Source organism: Pongo abelii, chromosome 14 (assembly GCF_028885655.2).
Source record: "Pongo abelii isolate AG06213 chromosome 14, NHGRI_mPonAbe1-v2.0_pri, whole genome shotgun sequence".
Taxonomy (NCBI): Eukaryota; Metazoa; Chordata; class Mammalia; order Primates; family Hominidae; genus Pongo; species Pongo abelii.
In genome coordinates, this window is record NC_071999.2 from 115257713 (window position 1) to 115274787 (window position 17075).

The window sequence follows — 17075 nt, forward strand, 5'->3', positions numbered from 1 at the left end:
CAGCCTCCCAAAGTGCTGGGATTACAGGTGTGAGCCACCACACCTGGCAAATATTTTGTTATTTTTTAACAAAAGCTTTCACATTTCTTTATATTAATACAGAATATTTCTCATTAAATATTATCTTAGATATTATTCCCCTTGCAGATGAGATCTAATTGTCTTTCAAATGTTTTATCAATTGTTTCCATCTATATAAATATTGATCTGTAATTATTTTTAGTTACTGAGCACTAAATATTTCTAACCGGCTTTAAATTTTGTCTAGTATAACATAGTGGTTTAGGGTGCAGATGAGGGAACATGAGGCTCTGTAAGACTGAGTGAGCTCACAAAAGAAGTGGGTGTAGATAGAGACAAGGCCCACAGGCAGAGCCCCTGGACACTCCAATATGAGCAGGCCGGGAGTCCATGAAGAGTCGGGAAAGGAGATAGGGAGGAAGCAGCCAGTGAGCTAGAAAGCCAAGAGAGTGTGGTGTCCCGGAGGACAGGTGAGAAAGTGCTCCATGGAAGAAGAGAAACTGACTCAGTCAAATAACGCTGGGGTGGGAGTGGGTCAAGAGAAACAAATGTGAGAGTTGAACATTGGATTTAGAAATGTGCACACTGCTGGCTGGGTGCGGTGTCTCATGCCTGTAATCCCAGCACTTTGGGAGGCCAAGGCGGGCGGAACACAAGGTCAGGAGATTGAGACCAACCTGGCTAACATGTTGAAACCCCATCTCTACTAAAAACACAAAAAACTAGCCGGGTGAGGTGGCGGGCACCTGTAGTCCCAGCTACTCGGGAGGCTGAGGCAGGAAAATGGTATGAACCCAGGAGGCAGAGCTTGCAGTGAGCCGAGATGGCGCCACTGCACTCCAGCCTGGGCGACAGAGCGAGACTCCGTCTCAAAAAAAAAAAGAAAAAAAAGAAATGTGCACATTGCTGATGACTTCTACAAAAGCAATTTTGATGGCGCCATGGTGTCAACAGTTTTATTAGAGTGGTTTCAAGAGGGAATGGAAAGATAAGAATTTGAGATAATAAGTAGAAATCAGCTGTGTGTGTGTGTGTGTGTGTTGATATGAAAGGAAGCAGAGAAGTAGAAGAGTAGCCTAGAGGGGAAGTCAGATTTTACGCTGATTAGATTTGAGTTATGGTTTAGTTTTTTAAATACTTTAAGATAAATAAAGGTTTTTTTTTTAAGATTAAGAAATAACATATTTGTTTCCTGATGGGAATGTCTTGTGGAAAGAGAAAAATTGACAGTTGGAGGAATGTGGAAAATTTTCTGATAAAGAAAATAATTTCTTCAATATAATGATTTGACTGGTGATTACTATTTCTGAAAGAACCCCCACATTCATTCTTGCCCATCACTAATATGCAATCAGAAATGAGGCCCTCAAGAAATGCTTCTCTTTTCTCTGGGATCTCATAGTAAACCCAGCTTTATCTTCCATTTCCTGATGAGAGCTCAAATATATTTTCCTTTTGGAAATATTTTAAATGCTCAAATATATTTGAGACTCGACATTTGTAATATTGGAATCATACTTTTTGTTGTTTTTAGCATACTTTGAATAGTTAGATGATATGGTATCAGATATACTTGATTTGTGAAATATGTGCAAGTGCATTACTGGACTTCAGTTGAAACTCTGACTTCTCAGGCAACATTATCATGCTTTATTTTGGTAGACTAATTGGTTGGAAACTCCCTGAGTCAATACTTTACCAATCTGAAACTGTGTCATTGAACAAGTGAATATGCACTACTGTACTATCTTGTGAAATGTTTTCTTGTTTTCTCCACAATAGCTTTGTGTCAACATGACCAATGAGAAGATGCACCACTATATCAATGAAGTGCTTTTTCTCCACGAGCAAGTGGAATGTGTACAAGAGGGAGTTACCATGGAAACAGCATATTCTCCTGGTAACCAGAATGGAGTTTTGGACTTTTTTTTCCAGGTATTCATATAATATAATTAGATACTTAACAGGATATATGGATTTAAATATACTGGAGACAAAGAATTTTCTTTCAGGAGGCCTTATTTTTGAGATATCTTTATATGTGAGATTCTGCAATAATTTTTCAAAATCTCTTGAGGTGCACAAGTTATCTTTTTATGAAAGGGCATTTGAAGGATCACCAATTCATTAAAAGGACAAGAAATATCAGATCATTTTGATATAGAAATATTCAACACTGTTTATTCAACGTCACTAAAACTCTCCTTTTGGCAATTATAAATGCCTATTGTAAAAAAACAGACTTTTAATAAAATAATACCTAAGATTAATCATACCGTAAAACAAGTTCAACAGAATCTTTTTTGTTAATTTATCTTCAAAGTTTCTAAGATTTAAATTTGGAAAAATTGGCAGGAGAAACATATAAACACATATATAATATCGGTTAAATTAAGAGTCTCATGGCATCTGCAGGTGTTTATAGTTTTATTTTTTCTACTTTACAATGAAAAACAATTTGACTCTGTGTCTCTATCATATAAGCCAAAATCTATCACATAAACAGCAATTGCGATGTACTAATATAAGAAAACATTATATGGATTTACTCACAATGTCTCCAAGACACATGGACATTGTTGAAAACAGACACAATTCAGCTATTTGGAGAATATGTCATTCTTTACTCTCTCTTTCCATAAAGATAGATTTCTAAATTATTTTATTTTATGTATTTTTCTGATTAACACATTCTTGTTCTTGCTTCTAATTTGTCAGCATCCTTCTTTTTTTAAAATTACAGCCTTCTTCCTCCAGAAAGCCCTCATAGTGACATACATAGCCTATAATTATTTAAGGTTTAAAAATGTCTTCAAACCAGCAGGACTGTATACTTAATTGTATACGGGAAGCCTCAGGCATCTAGCACCTTCTCTCTAGCTTGCCATGTTCTCTTCCACTGCTAACCAGGGGTCATCAGAATAAAAACTTCCGTGGGCCATATTTATATTTCAAGGATTACCTATTTGTCCCTGGCCCTGAGGGGAGGGGTTGATCCAGATTTTTACCAAATATTCCAAGTGTCTAGTACATTTTGTTGCACCGTGTAGTATTTGATGAAGGTGAAACTATGACAACCTTTCACATGGAGTAGAGCCATGCAATCTCTTCTAAGCCGTTACTACTAAAGGAATTGGAGGTCATTAATCCCTTTCTTATGGCTTATTTCCCCAGGTTCTATTTTTGTCTTTAGGCACTTCCACAAGTTTTCAAAGTCTAAAAGGTTAATTGCCCCATTCTTTTACTGCTTTATTTCAGACATCCAGAAAACATAACACACAAGATTTTGTTTTTAATTTGAAGACAATACAAATAATAATGCTTAAAAAATGTTGCTAGTAAGCAACCACCTTATCCGTGGAGAATTTCGTCTTGATTTTTGGAGCAGAAGCAGTTAGCTCTCTGAATGTCTATCTCCTTTACACTGATTTGGGGCCCTGTCTTTGAGTTACTGCAGTACCCATTGACAGCTTTACCAAACAAGTGAATATTTTCACCCCAGAGAAGAGGTCTGTCACTGCCCTTGAAACAGAAACAGACATGCAGTCAAACTTGCAATGGCTCATTGTCCTTCTGCTGTGTGTCTTGTGTATGTTTGTATGTGAATCTGTAACAGCATTTACAGAAGTATGGTGACCTGATGCTCAGATCAATAGATGAAGGAATGATGGATAATATTGTAATATCAACATTTTACTTACTCTTCAGTAAATAGCTTGCTATTAGTTGAAATAAAGAATTGTTTGATTTTGAAAACATCACAGATGGAACCAGTCCTTGGCAAGCTTCTCACATAGACCGTTTTCTTCTAGGGCTGCTCTCTGTTACATATATTACATATCATATTATATATATATAAAAATATGTATGTGTATATATATTTATATATAATATATAATATATATTATATTTATATATAATATATTATATAATATATATTATATTTATATGTAATATAATATATATTATATTATATATAAATATAATATATATTATATAATATATTATATATAAATATAATATATATTATATATTATATATAAATATAATATATATTATATATTATATATATTATATATTATATATTATATAATATATATTATATATTATATAAATATAATATATATTATATTTATATAATATATTTATATATAATATATAATATATATTATATTTATATTTTATATATAATATATGTTATATTTATATTTTATATATATATATATATTTCTTCACCTCCAGCCTCTTCAGAGGACTCCTCATGGGGGCCCCCGGCCACTCTGAGCTTCTTGCAGTGTACTCTATGGAACTTCCTTTTGAGCCAGCACTCCCAGTAAGGGGCTTTCTTCTTCAAATTCCTTTATCTAAAAACACTTTTGTGTTGGCAACAGCAGTCTCACCAGGCATTGCTGACCTCAGGTAACTTGCTCAGATGGGTGAGCTTGCTTTTGCAGGCATACCTACTTCCTTCCTAGTGCCATTCTCCACCGCATTAGGTCTTCTTCTCTTTCTTTCCTTCCCAGGGAGGTTATTTGGCTTCTCAAAGAAGATGGCTGTCATTATTGCTGAGTATCTTCAAGAAGCATGCTCTGCTGTGTGAGCCCCACCAGGGGTGTGCGTGTCCCATGGCTGGCATTATCAGCTTTCATTCTGTTTCTCTGGCAAGGGAGTGATCTCACCATTACAGCTCTCAGGCAATTGCAGTCTTTGGATTTTATTTTTCTTTTTGCTTTCTTTTCTTTCTTTCTTTTTCTTTTTTGTTTGTTTGTTTGAGACAGAGTCTCACTCTGTCACCCAGGTTGGAGTGCAGTGGCACAATCTCGGCTCACTGCAGCCTCTGCCTCCTGGGTTCAAGCAATTCTCCTGCCTCAGCCACCTGAGTAGCTGGAGGTACAGGTGCGTGCTACCACACCTGGCTAATTTTTGTAGTTTTAGTAGAGACGGGGTTTCACCATGTTGGCCAGGACGGTCTGGATCTCCTGACCTCGTAATCCGCCGGCCTTGCCTCCCAGAATGCTGGGATTACAGGTGTGAGCCACCGTGCCTGGCCTGGATTTTCTTTAGTAGGAGCAGGAGACTCTGTAAGACCTAAAACAATTAAAATATTTAAGACACAAAGAAATGGCCTTTATTAGCCAAATAAATAACATTTTGAGTTGCCTGTAGTGGTATGGTTTGGTAACCTCAGGTCAAAATACAAACTGAATTCACAATAGGGGTCAATATATATCTCTTTACTTCCTGAGAAGAATTATTCTTAGAGTATCTACACATTTAAAAGCACAGTGAGAACAATTAAGATATATTAGGGATTAATGTGAGGAAGTTTCATAAATTACCTTATTTTGAAAGGTAGATTTGAAATGTCAACAAAAACTAAACTTTCCTAGGGGACATAATAGAAAGAAAAGATAAACAGCACTAGGGAAGAAGTTATTCAATAGTCGTCTAAACCAGGGGTCCCCAACCCCTGGGGCACAGACCAGTACTGGTCCATGGCCTGTGAGGAAAAAGGCTGCACAGCAGGAGGTGAGCAGCAGGTGAGGGAGCAAAGCTTCATCTGTATTGACAGCCACTGCCCGTCACTGGCATCTCACCGCCTGAGCTCCATCTCCTGTCAAATCAGTGGCAACATTACATTCTCATAGGAGCAGGAACCTATGAGAGGGATCTAGCTGCACACTCCTTATGAGAATCGAATGCCTGATTCTACATTATGGTGATTGTATCATTGTTTCATTATATATTACAATGTAATAATCACAGAAATAAAGGGCACAATAAATGTAATGCACTTGAATCATCCTGAAACCATCCCCCTACCCCTGGTCCGTGGAGAAATTGTCTTCCACAAAACCGGTCCCTCAAGTCAAAAAGGTTGGGGCCCTCTAGTCTAAACTGTGTGGTCAGAAGGTATTCCATATGTGGGGGATGGAAGATTAGAGGTTGGGAAGTTATTTAAGCAGCCTTTGCTCTCAGATGAGATTTATTTCAAATTGTTGTTTTTTATATATATATATATGTATATAATTTTAGTTTTATTGTTCAGTAGTTATAAACTGTCAGACTTCTAATTTGAGTTTTATAAGTCATAGCTTCAAACTTTCTTCTAGGTCTAAAAATTGGAATATCACAGTCACTTCTCCTTCCTGCTGAGTAGGATTTTGCCACCTTGTGTTTTTTTTTGTTCTTGTTTTTGTTTTTTATACTTTAAGTTCTAGGGTACATGTGCACAACATGCAGGTTTGCTACATATGTATACATGTGCCATGTTGGTTTGCTGCACCCATTAACTCATCATTTACATTAGGTATTTCTCCTAATGCTATCCCTCCCGTACCCCCAACCCCACCGCAGGCCCTGGTGTGTGATATTCCCTGCCCTGTGTCCAAGTGTTCTCATTGTTGAGTTCCCACCTATGAGTGAGAACATGCGGTGTTTGGTTTTCTGTCCTTGTGATAGTTTGCTCAAAATGATGGTTTCCAGATTCATCCATGTCACTACAAAGGACATGAACTCATCCTTTTTTATGGCTGCATAGTATTCCATGGTGTATATGTGCCACATTTTCTTAATCCAGTCTATCATTGATGGACATTTGGGTTGGTTCCAAGTCTTTGTATTGTGAATAGTGCCACAGTAAACATACGTGTGCATGTGTCTTTATAGTAGCATGGTTTATAATCCTTTGGGTATATACCCAGTAATGGGATTGCTGGTTCAAATGGTATTTCTAGTTCTAGATCCTTGAGGAATGGCCACACTGTCTTCCACAATGGTTGAACTAGTTTACACTCCCACCAATAGTGTAAAAGCATTCCTGTTTCTCCACATCCTCTCCAGCACCTGTTGTTTCCTGACTTTTTAATGACTGCCATTCTAATTGGTGTGAGATGGTATCTCATTGTGATTTTGATTTGCATTTCTCTGATGACTAGTGGTGATGAGCATTTTTTCATGTGTCTGTTGGCTGCATAAATATCTTCTTTTGAAAAGTGTCTGTTCATATCCTTTGTCCACTTTTGATGGGGTTGTTTGATTTTTTCTTGTAAATTTGTTTAAGTTCTTTGTAGATTCTGGATATTAGCCCTTTGTCAGATGGGTAGATTGCAAAAATTTTCTCCCATTCTGTAGGTTGTCTGTTCACTCTGACGGTAGTTTCTTTTACTGTGCAGAAGCTCTTTAGTTTAATTAGATCCCATTTGTCTATTTTGGCTTTTGTTGCCATTGCTTTTGGTGTTTTACTCATGAAGTCTTTGCCCATGCCTATGTCCTGAATGGTATTGCCTAAGTTTTCTTCTAGGGTTTTTATGGTTTTAGGTCTAACATTTAAGTCTTTAATCCATCTTGAATTAAATTTTGTAAAAGGTGTAAGGAAGGGATCCAGTTTCAGCTTTCTACATATGGCTAGCCAGTTTTCCCAGCACCATTTATTAAATAGGGAATCCTTTCCCCATTTCTTGTTTTTGCCGCATTGTCAAAGATCAGATGGTTGTAAATGTGTGGTGTTATTTCTGAGGCCTCTATTCTGTTCCATTGGCCTATCTCTCATGTTTTGATACCAGTACCATGCTGTTTTTGTTACTGTAGCCTTGTAGTATACTTTGAAGTCAGGTAGCATGATGCCTCCAGCTTTGTTCTTTTTTGCTTAGGGTTGTCTTGGCAATGTGGGCTCTTTTTTGGTTCCATATGAACTTTAAAGTAGTGTTTTCCAATTCTGTGAAGAAAGTCGTTGGTAGCTTGATGGGGATGGCATTGAATCTATAAATTACCTTGGGCAGTATGGCCATTTTCACGATATTGATTATTTCTATCCATGAGCATTGGAATGTTCTTCCATTTGTTTGTGTCCTCTTTTATTTCATTGAGCAGTGGTTTGTAGTTCTCCTTGAAGAGGTCCTTCACATCCCTTGTAAGTTGGATTCCTAGGTATTTTATTCTCTTTGTAGCAATTGTGAATGGGAGTTCACTCATGATTTAGCTCTCTGTTTGTTATTGGTGTATAAGAATGCTTGTGATTTTTGCACATTGATTTTGTATACTGAGGCTTTGCTGAAATTGTTTATCAGCTTAAGGAGATTTTTGGCTTAGACGATGGGGTTTTCTAAATATACAATCATGTCATCTGCAAACAGGGACAATTTGACTTCCTCTTTTCCTAATTGAATACGCTTTATTTCTTTCCCTTGCCTGATTGCCCTGGCCAGAGCTTCCAACAATATGTTGAATAGGAGTGATGAGAGAGGGCATCCCTGTCTCGTGCCAGTTTTCAAAGGGAATGCTTCCAGTTATTGCCCATTCAGTATGATATTGGCTGTGGGTTTGTCATAAATAGCTCTCATTGAGATACGTTCCATCAATACCTAGTATATTGAGAGTTTTTAGCATGAAGGGCTATTGAATTTTGTTGAAGGCATTTTCTGCATCTATTGAGATAATCATGTGGTTTTTGTCTTTGGTTCTGTTTATGTGATGGATTATGCTTATTGATTTGTGTATGTTGAACCAGCCTTGCATCCCAGGGATGAAGCCCATTTGATCATGGTGGATAAGCTTTTTGATGTGCTGTTGGATTCGATTTGCCAGTATTTTATTGAGGATTTTCGCATCGATGTTCATCAGGGCTATTGGTCTAAAATTGTCCTTTTTTGTTGTGTCTCTGCCAGGCTTTGGTATCAGGATGATGCTGGCCTCATAAAATGAGTTAGGGTGGATTCCCTCTTTTTCTATTGATTGGAATAGTCCCAGAAGGAATGGTACCAGCTCCTCTTTGTACCTCTGGTAGAATTCGACTGTGAATCCATCTGGTCCTGGACTTTTTTTGGTTGGTAGGCTATTAATTATTGCCTCAATTTCAGTGCCTGCTATTGGTCTATTCAGTGATCCAACTTTTTCCTGGTTTAGTCTTGGGAGGGTGTATGTGTCCAGGAATTTATCCATTTCTTCTAGATTTTCTAGTTTATTTACATAGAGGTGTTTATAGTATTCTCTGATGGTAGTTTGTATTTCTGTGGGATCAGTGGTGATATCCCCTTTATCATTTTTTATTGTGTCTGTTCTATTCTTCTCTCTTTTCTTCTTTATTAGTCTTGCTAGTGGTCCATCAATTTTGTTGATCTTTTCAAAAAACCCGCTCCTGGATTCATTGATTTTTTTGAAGGGTTTTTTGTGTTTCTATCTCCTTGACTTCTGCTCTGATCTTAGTTATTTCTTGCATTCTGATAGCTTTTGAATTTGTTTGCTCTTGCTTCTCTAGTTCTTTTAGTTATAATGTTAGGGCGTCGATTTTAGATCTTTCCTACTTTCTCTTGTGGGCATTTATTGCATAAATTTCCCTCTACACACTGCTTTAAATGTGTCCCAGAGATTCTAGGTATGTTGTGTCTTTGTTCTCACTGGTTTCAAAGAACATCTTTATTTCTCCCTTCATTTCGTGATTTACCCAGTAGTCATTCAGGAGTAGGTTGTTCAGTTTCCATGTAGTTGAGCGGTTTTGAGTGAGTTTCTTAATCCTGAGTTCTAATTTGATTGCACTGTGGTCTGAGAGACAGTTTGTTGTGATTTCTGTTCTTTTACATTTGCTGAGGAGTGCTTTACTTCCAATTATGTGGTCAATTTTGGAATAAGTGTGATGTGGTGCTGAGAAGAATGTGTGTTCTGTTGATTTGGGGTAGAGAGTTCTGTAGATGTCTATTAGTTCTGCTTGGTGCAGAGCTGAGTTCAAGTCCTGGATATCCTTGTTAATTTTCTGTCTCATTGATCTAATATTGACAATGGAGTGTTAAAGTCTCCCATTATTGATGTGTGGGAGTCTAAGTCTCTTTGTAGGTCTCTAAGGACTTTGCTTTATGAATCTAGGTGCTCCTGTACTGGGTGCATATATATTTAGGATAGTTAGCTCTTCTTGTTGAATTGATCCCTTTACCATTATGTAATGGCCTTCTTTGTCTCTTTTCATCTTTGTTGGTTTAAAGTCTGTTTTATGAGAGACTAGGATTGCAACCCCTGCTTTTTTTTTGTTTTCCATTTGCTTGGTAGATCTTCCTCCATCTCTTTATTTTGAGCCTATGTGTGTCTCTGCATGTGAGATGGCTCTCCTGAATACAGCACACTGATGGGTCTTGACTCTTTATTGAGTTTGCCAGTCTGTGTCTTTTAATTGGGGCATTTAGCCCATTTACATTTAAGGTTAATATTGTTATGTGTGAATTTGATTCTGTCATTATGCTGTTAGCTGGTTATTTGGCCTGTTAGTTGATGCAGTTTCTTCCTAGCATTGATGGTCTTTACAATTTGGCATGTTTTAGCAGTGGCTGGTACTGGTTCTTCCTTTCCATGTTTAGTGCTTCCTTCATGAGCTCTTGTTAAGGCAGGCCTGGTGGTGACAAAATCTCTTAGCATTTGCTTGTCTGTAAAGGATTTTATTTCTCCTTCATTTATGAAGCTTAGTTTGGCTGGATATGAAATTCTGGGTTGAAAATTGTTTTCTTTAAGAATGTTGAATATTGGCCCCCACTCTCTTCTGGCTTTTATGGTTTCTGCCGAGAGATCCACTGTTAGTCTGATGGGCTTCCCTTTGTGAGTAACCCGACCTTTCTCTCTGGCTGCCCTTAGAGTTTTTTCCTTCATTTCAACCTTGGTGAATCTGACAATTATGTGTCTTGGGGTTGCTTTTCTTGAGGAGTATCTTTATGGTGTTCTCTGTATTTCCTGAATTTGAATGTTGGCCTGCCTTGCAAGGTTGGGGAAGTTCTCCTGGATAATATCCTGAAGAGTGTTTTCCAACTTGGTTCTATTCTCCCCATCACTTTCAGGTACACCAATCAAATGTAGATTTGGTCTTTTCACATAGTCCCATATTTCTTGGAGGCTTTGTTCATTTCTTTTTACTCTTTTTTTTCTCTAAACTTCTCTTCTCACTTCATTTCATTAATTTGATCTTCAATCACTGACACCCTTTCTTCCAGTTGATTGAATCGGCTACTGAAGCTTGTGCGTGCGTCACGTAGTTTTCATGCCATGGTTTTCAGCTCCATCAGGTCATTTAAGGTCTTCTCTACACTGGTTATTCTTGTTAGCCATTCGTCTAATCTTTTCTCAAGGTTTTTAGCTTCCTTGAGATGGGTTTGAACATCCTCCTTTAGCTCGGAGAAGTTTGTTAATACCAACTTTCTGAAGCCTACTTCTTTCAGCTCATCAAAGTCATTCTCCGTCCTGCTTTGTTCTGTTGCTGGTGAGGAGCTGCAATCCTTTGGAGAAGAAGGGGCACTCTGGTTTTTAGAATTTTCAGCTTTTCTGCTGTGGTTTCTCCCCATCTTTGTGGTTTTATCTACCTTAGGTCTTTGATGATGGTGACCTACAGATGGAGTTTTGGTGTGGATGCCCTTTTTGTTGATGTTGATGCAATTACTTTCTGTTTGTTAGTTTTCCTTCAAACTGTTGGGTCCCTCAGCTGCAGGTCTGTTGGAGTTTGTTGGAGGTCCACTCCAGACCCTGTTTGCCTGGGTATCACCAGCAGAGGCTGCAGAACAGCAAATATTGCAGAACAGCAAATATTGCTGCCTGATCCTTCCTCTGGAAGCTTTGTCTCAGAGGGGTACCCAGCTGTATGAGGTGTCAGTTGGCCCCTACTGGGAGGTGTCTCCAAGTTAGTCTACACGGGGTCAGGGACCCACTTGAGGAGGTGGCCTGTCCATTCTCACAGCTCAGACAACGTGCTGGGAGAACCACTGCTCTCTTCAGAGCTGTCAGACAGGGACGTTTAAGTCTGCAGAAGTTTCTACTGCTTTTTGTTCAGCTATGCCCTGCCCCCAGAGGTGGAGTCTACAGAGGCAGGCGGGCCTTGTTGAGCTATGGTGGGCTCCACCCAGTTTGAGCTTCCAGGCCGCTTTGTTTACCTAGTCAAGCCTCAGCAATGGCAGACACCCCTCCCCCAGCCAGGCTTGCCGCCTTGCAGTTCCATCTTGGACTAGTGGTGAGCAAGGCTCTGTGGGCATTGGATCTGTTGAGCCAAGCATGGGATATAATCTCCTGGTGTGCCATTTGCTAAGACCATTGGAAAAGCACAATATTTGGGCAGGAGTACCCCAATTTTCCTGGTACAGTCTGTCACAGCTTCTCTTGGCTAGGAAAGGGAAATCTCCCAACCCCTTGCACTTCTTGGGTGATGTGATGCCCCGCTCTGCTTCAGCTCGCCCTCCATGGGCTGCACCCAGTGTCCAACCAGTTGCAATGAGATGAACCATGTACCTCAGTTGGAAATGCAGAAATCACCTGTCTTCTGCATCAGTCACGTTGGGAGCTGCAGGCCAGAGCTGTTCCTATTCGGCCATCTTGGACATACTCTTTTTTTTTTTTTTTTTTTTTTTTGAGGCAGGGTTGCGTCTGTTGTCCAGGATGGAGTGCAGTGGCATGATCGTGGCTCACTGCAACCTCCACTTCTTGGGCTCTAGTGATCCTCTCACCTCAGCCTCCTGAGAAACTGGGACTACAGGCACATATCACCATGCCCAGCTAATTTCTGTATTATTATTATTTTTAAATAGAGATGAGGTCTTACCATGTTGCCCAGGCTGGTCTCAAACTCCTGAGCTCAAGTGACCTGGCTTCATTGGCCTCCCAAAGGGCTTGGATTGTAGGCCTAAGCCACTGCACCCAGCTTTGCCATAATTTTTATGACTTAACATCATGATGAGCTTTATTTTTTGATAAGTTTCTTGTCTCATCATAAGTATGGCATATTTTATATGGACAATAGGTCAAGAAAAATGATAATTTTCCTGTAGTCTGAAATTTTATTTTTCTTATTAAGATGAAAATGTGCTTTTTAAATAACTACAGTATTTTAATGACATTAGAATACATTTTTTACTTATTTGTACATTAATTTGATAAATATTATTGGGGGCCTACTTTACATCAGAGCCCTGCTAGGTGGTGGGGCAGAAATAGAAATGTATTAAGGTAAAGACTGATTCATTTTCTGAGTGTCTATATGAGTCTAACAAAAATATAAACAAGCATGCTTGAAAAATAACAAAAATATCAAACTAAGTAGTAGACAAAACAACTCCCCATCTCTTCTTAACTCTTAGAAGCCATCTGGATTTCTCAACTTATTGGATGAAGAAAGTCAAATGATTTGGTCACTGGAATCAAATTTTCCAAAAAAGCTACAAAGTCTCCTAGAATCCTCAAACACAAATGCAGTGTACTCCCCCATGAAGGATGGGAATGGGAATGTTGCCCTCAAAGACCACGGTACAGCCTTCACCATCATGCACTATGCAGGAAGGGTAAGTGGCCAGAACTGCGTAATTTTTCATGTGCACTAATGATCAAAGGTCCTTGGGACAAGTTCTAGAGTTATTGATATTTTAAGGTGTATTATTTGGATAAATGGAAGCTGGATGAACAACCCACAACATGTACTTTTCTAAGTGATTTTCTTTTAGCCTGATGAGGAATTAACATCTTCAGAATGATGACGCACGCTGTGTGGGCCTTCTCAAAATGTTTCTAGAATTATAACTTTATATGAGCAAAGGATCCCTGGGTTTAATACAAAGAGCTCTGCTATAAACTTTGGAATATTCATAATACAGATGAACATTGGACATCTGAGTTTTCTTGCCTTGAATATAGTTTTTAGTATTAAAGTATTTTTTATTAAAGCATGTCAACTTAAGGAAGAAAGAAAGCCACTCTCTCAGATCTTTCCCAATTCTCTAACCAGGTTTGTAAAACATGCTTCTTACTTCAACACCTTCAAGGACTTCCTCTTGTATAAAAATGATCATTCTCCTTAGTCTAGGCTAATATCAGGTTTCTCCAAGCTGATCATAATTTTTTTCCATATCTTACCTGTCAGAACTCCCCTGTGCAAGATCTCTGTTCAGGTTATTTTTCTAATCCACTCACTGTTTCTGCATTTTCAGCCTCCCTTAAACTCCTTTACATTAAGCTTGATATATCCTCCTTGTCTTCTTAACAAGATCAAATTTTATCCAACTTTCAGTATTAAATCCATGTTCGTTTATCCTCAGTCCAAATCCCAGCTGTAGTGTCTTCTGCTTTTGCATGTACAGCTCTCTGTCTCCTACTCTTACTCCTTTGACCTCACTTAGTACAGATGGCGTGCTAGAGGGTAAAATCTCTCACCGCTGTCTTACAGTGTATTTCAGTTCATTTCTACCAGTGTTTCCAGACTCTGCCTTATGCCAAAGAAGGAGCATTTGAGAATCAAAGATGAGCAAAGCCTATTCCTTGCCTTCAAATATCTCAGCTTCGAATAGGGAAAGGCAAATGAACAAATATTAATATGAATAATGTATTACATTGATATAATAATATCAGCAAATGTATATATTATGATAGGGAAGGAAGCAATTCATGGCTTAAAAAATGTGTAGATGCTTTCCAAACCCAGACCTTCAAGGGTGATTGAGAGCTCACTAAGTATAAAAGAGAGGGGGGACATTCTTGTAAAGACATAGAATTTTGATTCAGGATTCAGTTGTATAGGACAGAATCCACTCTACTTATTTAAGTAGAAAATAATATAGTTTGAGAAAATAATCATTGGGAGACTCTAAGTTGAACTTTCAGGAATGACATTAAAAGCACACCACAGAACAGAGTTACTAAGACAGTTACAGCCTTATCTTAGATCAGGAAGCCGCTAGCCAAATTAAGAAGCTGCTGCTACAGTTACTGTTACTGCTCCCACCTGCACAGGTAGGGTGTGCAAACCCTAGCACTCAGCATCAAAGGAGTGAGGGACTAGACCTGGAGATTCCCACTGCAAGGGAAAATCATCTTCACGGAGGCTCACCAGCTAACACAGCAGAAGCAGCAGCAGCGTGCTTCTCTCTACATCTACTTCTAAGTCTTGTGCCATCACAACAGACTGGTGGAAGCTAAAGAGCAACTGGATCCCAGTGCAAGGCTATGTGGAGGGCAGGCTTCTCCTTTTCAGCCTCGGTGGTACAGGCAACAACAAGGATGGATGGGCGATGCCATTACAACATAGTACCTACCTAGTATTTGGGAAGTTCTGTCAGAAGTTCAGTTCAGGGTAGAAAGGGCGGTAGGTGACATGTCTAAAAAGATTGGGTTGGGCCAAATCATGAGTAAACATGCATGTACAGCCAAGGGCTTTGTCCTCTTGACACTGTTAACTCATTAAGTATTTTTAGACAAAGTAGGAGGATGAAGCAATAAAAACAAAAACGCAGAGGGCCTGATACAGGAGATATTAGTATCATAGAAAGCAAGTGAAATGAAGAAAAGGGGTCAATAGGAAATGTACTGGGTGATGTGGTAGTTAGGCTAAAGAGGAGCTTTGAGAGGCATTAGAGTGGCACGGTCTCAGAAGAAGGCTGGGGTGGTGAGTGGCACATCAGAAGGAAATCCATGGAGGATTTTATATGTATATAAAATGTATATGTGTATATATGTATGCTATATATATGAAAAACATATATATACAAATATAAACATGTATATATAATATATACATATATACATATATGTATATATTATATATTATATATACATAATATATACATATATGTATATATGTATGTATTATATATACAAATATAAAGATATGTATACATGTATATATTATATACACAAATATAAAGATATGTATACATGTATATATTATATACACAAATATAAAGATATGTATATATGTATGTATTATATATACAAATATAAAGATATATGTATATATTATATATAAATATAAAGATATATGTATATATTATGTATAAATATAAAGATATATGTATATATTATATACAAATGTAAGTATATATTATATATACAAATATAAGTATAGATTTATATATTATATATACAAATGTAAGTATATATTTATATATTATATATACAAATCTAAGTATATATAATATATACAAATATAAGTATATATGTTATATATATGAATATAAGTATATCTATATATACGAATATAAGTATATATTTATATATTATATATACAAATATAAGTATATGTTTATATATTATGTATACAAATATATGTATACATTTATAATTATATATACATATATAAATATATGTATACATTTATAATTATACAAACATATGTATATATTTATAATTATATATACAAATATATGTATATATGTATAATTATATACAAATATAAATGTATATATTTATAATTATATATACAAATATATGTATATATTTATAATTATATACAAATATAAATGTATGTATTTATAATTATATATACAAATATATGTATATATTTATAATATACAAATATAAATGTATATATTTATTATATATACAGATATAAATATATGTATATATTATTATATATACAAATACACGTATGTATTTATATATAAAGGTATAAATGTATATATTTGTATATATAAATATACAGACTATACAAATATATGTATATATTTATATATACAAATATATACAGATATACGTATATATTTATATGTACAAAAGATATACATATATTTTTATAGACAAATATATACAGATATACGTATATATTTATATAGACAAATATATACAGATATACGTATATATTAATATAGACAAATATATACAGATATACGTATGTATTAATATAGACAAATATATACAGATATGCGTATGTATTAATATAGACAAATATATACAGATATACGTATGTATTAATATAGACAAATATATACAGATATACGTATGTATTTATATAGACAAATATATACAGATATACGTATGTATTAATATAGACAAATATATACAGATATACGTATATATTAATATAGACAAATATATACAGATATCTGTATATATGTATACATATGTGTATATATGTATATATACGTATATATACACATATGTATACGTATACATATATACACATATGTACATATGTACATATATGTGTATATGTACATATGTACATATATGTTCATATGTACATATGTACATATATGTATATATGTACATATATACATATATGTACATATATACGTATATACGTGTATATATATACATATATACAAATATATATA

The 17075-nt window shown here is 36.4% G+C and overlaps 1 protein-coding gene across 9 annotated transcripts in view; it reads left to right on the plus strand.

Moving 5' to 3' along the window:
- The window catches only part of MYO16 (myosin XVI), a 717368-nt gene that overhangs the window by 514680 nt on the left and 185613 nt on the right, over nucleotides 1-17075 (plus strand). For all 9 annotated transcript variants that reach the window (XM_054529223.2, XM_054529222.2, XM_054529219.2 and 6 more), the window contains 2 exons: nucleotides 1804-1956; nucleotides 13116-13316. In XM_054529223.2, the coding sequence (XP_054385198.1) occupies nucleotides 1804-1956; nucleotides 13116-13316 (354 nt within the window). The remainder of the gene's footprint in view (nucleotides 1-1803; nucleotides 1957-13115; nucleotides 13317-17075) is intronic.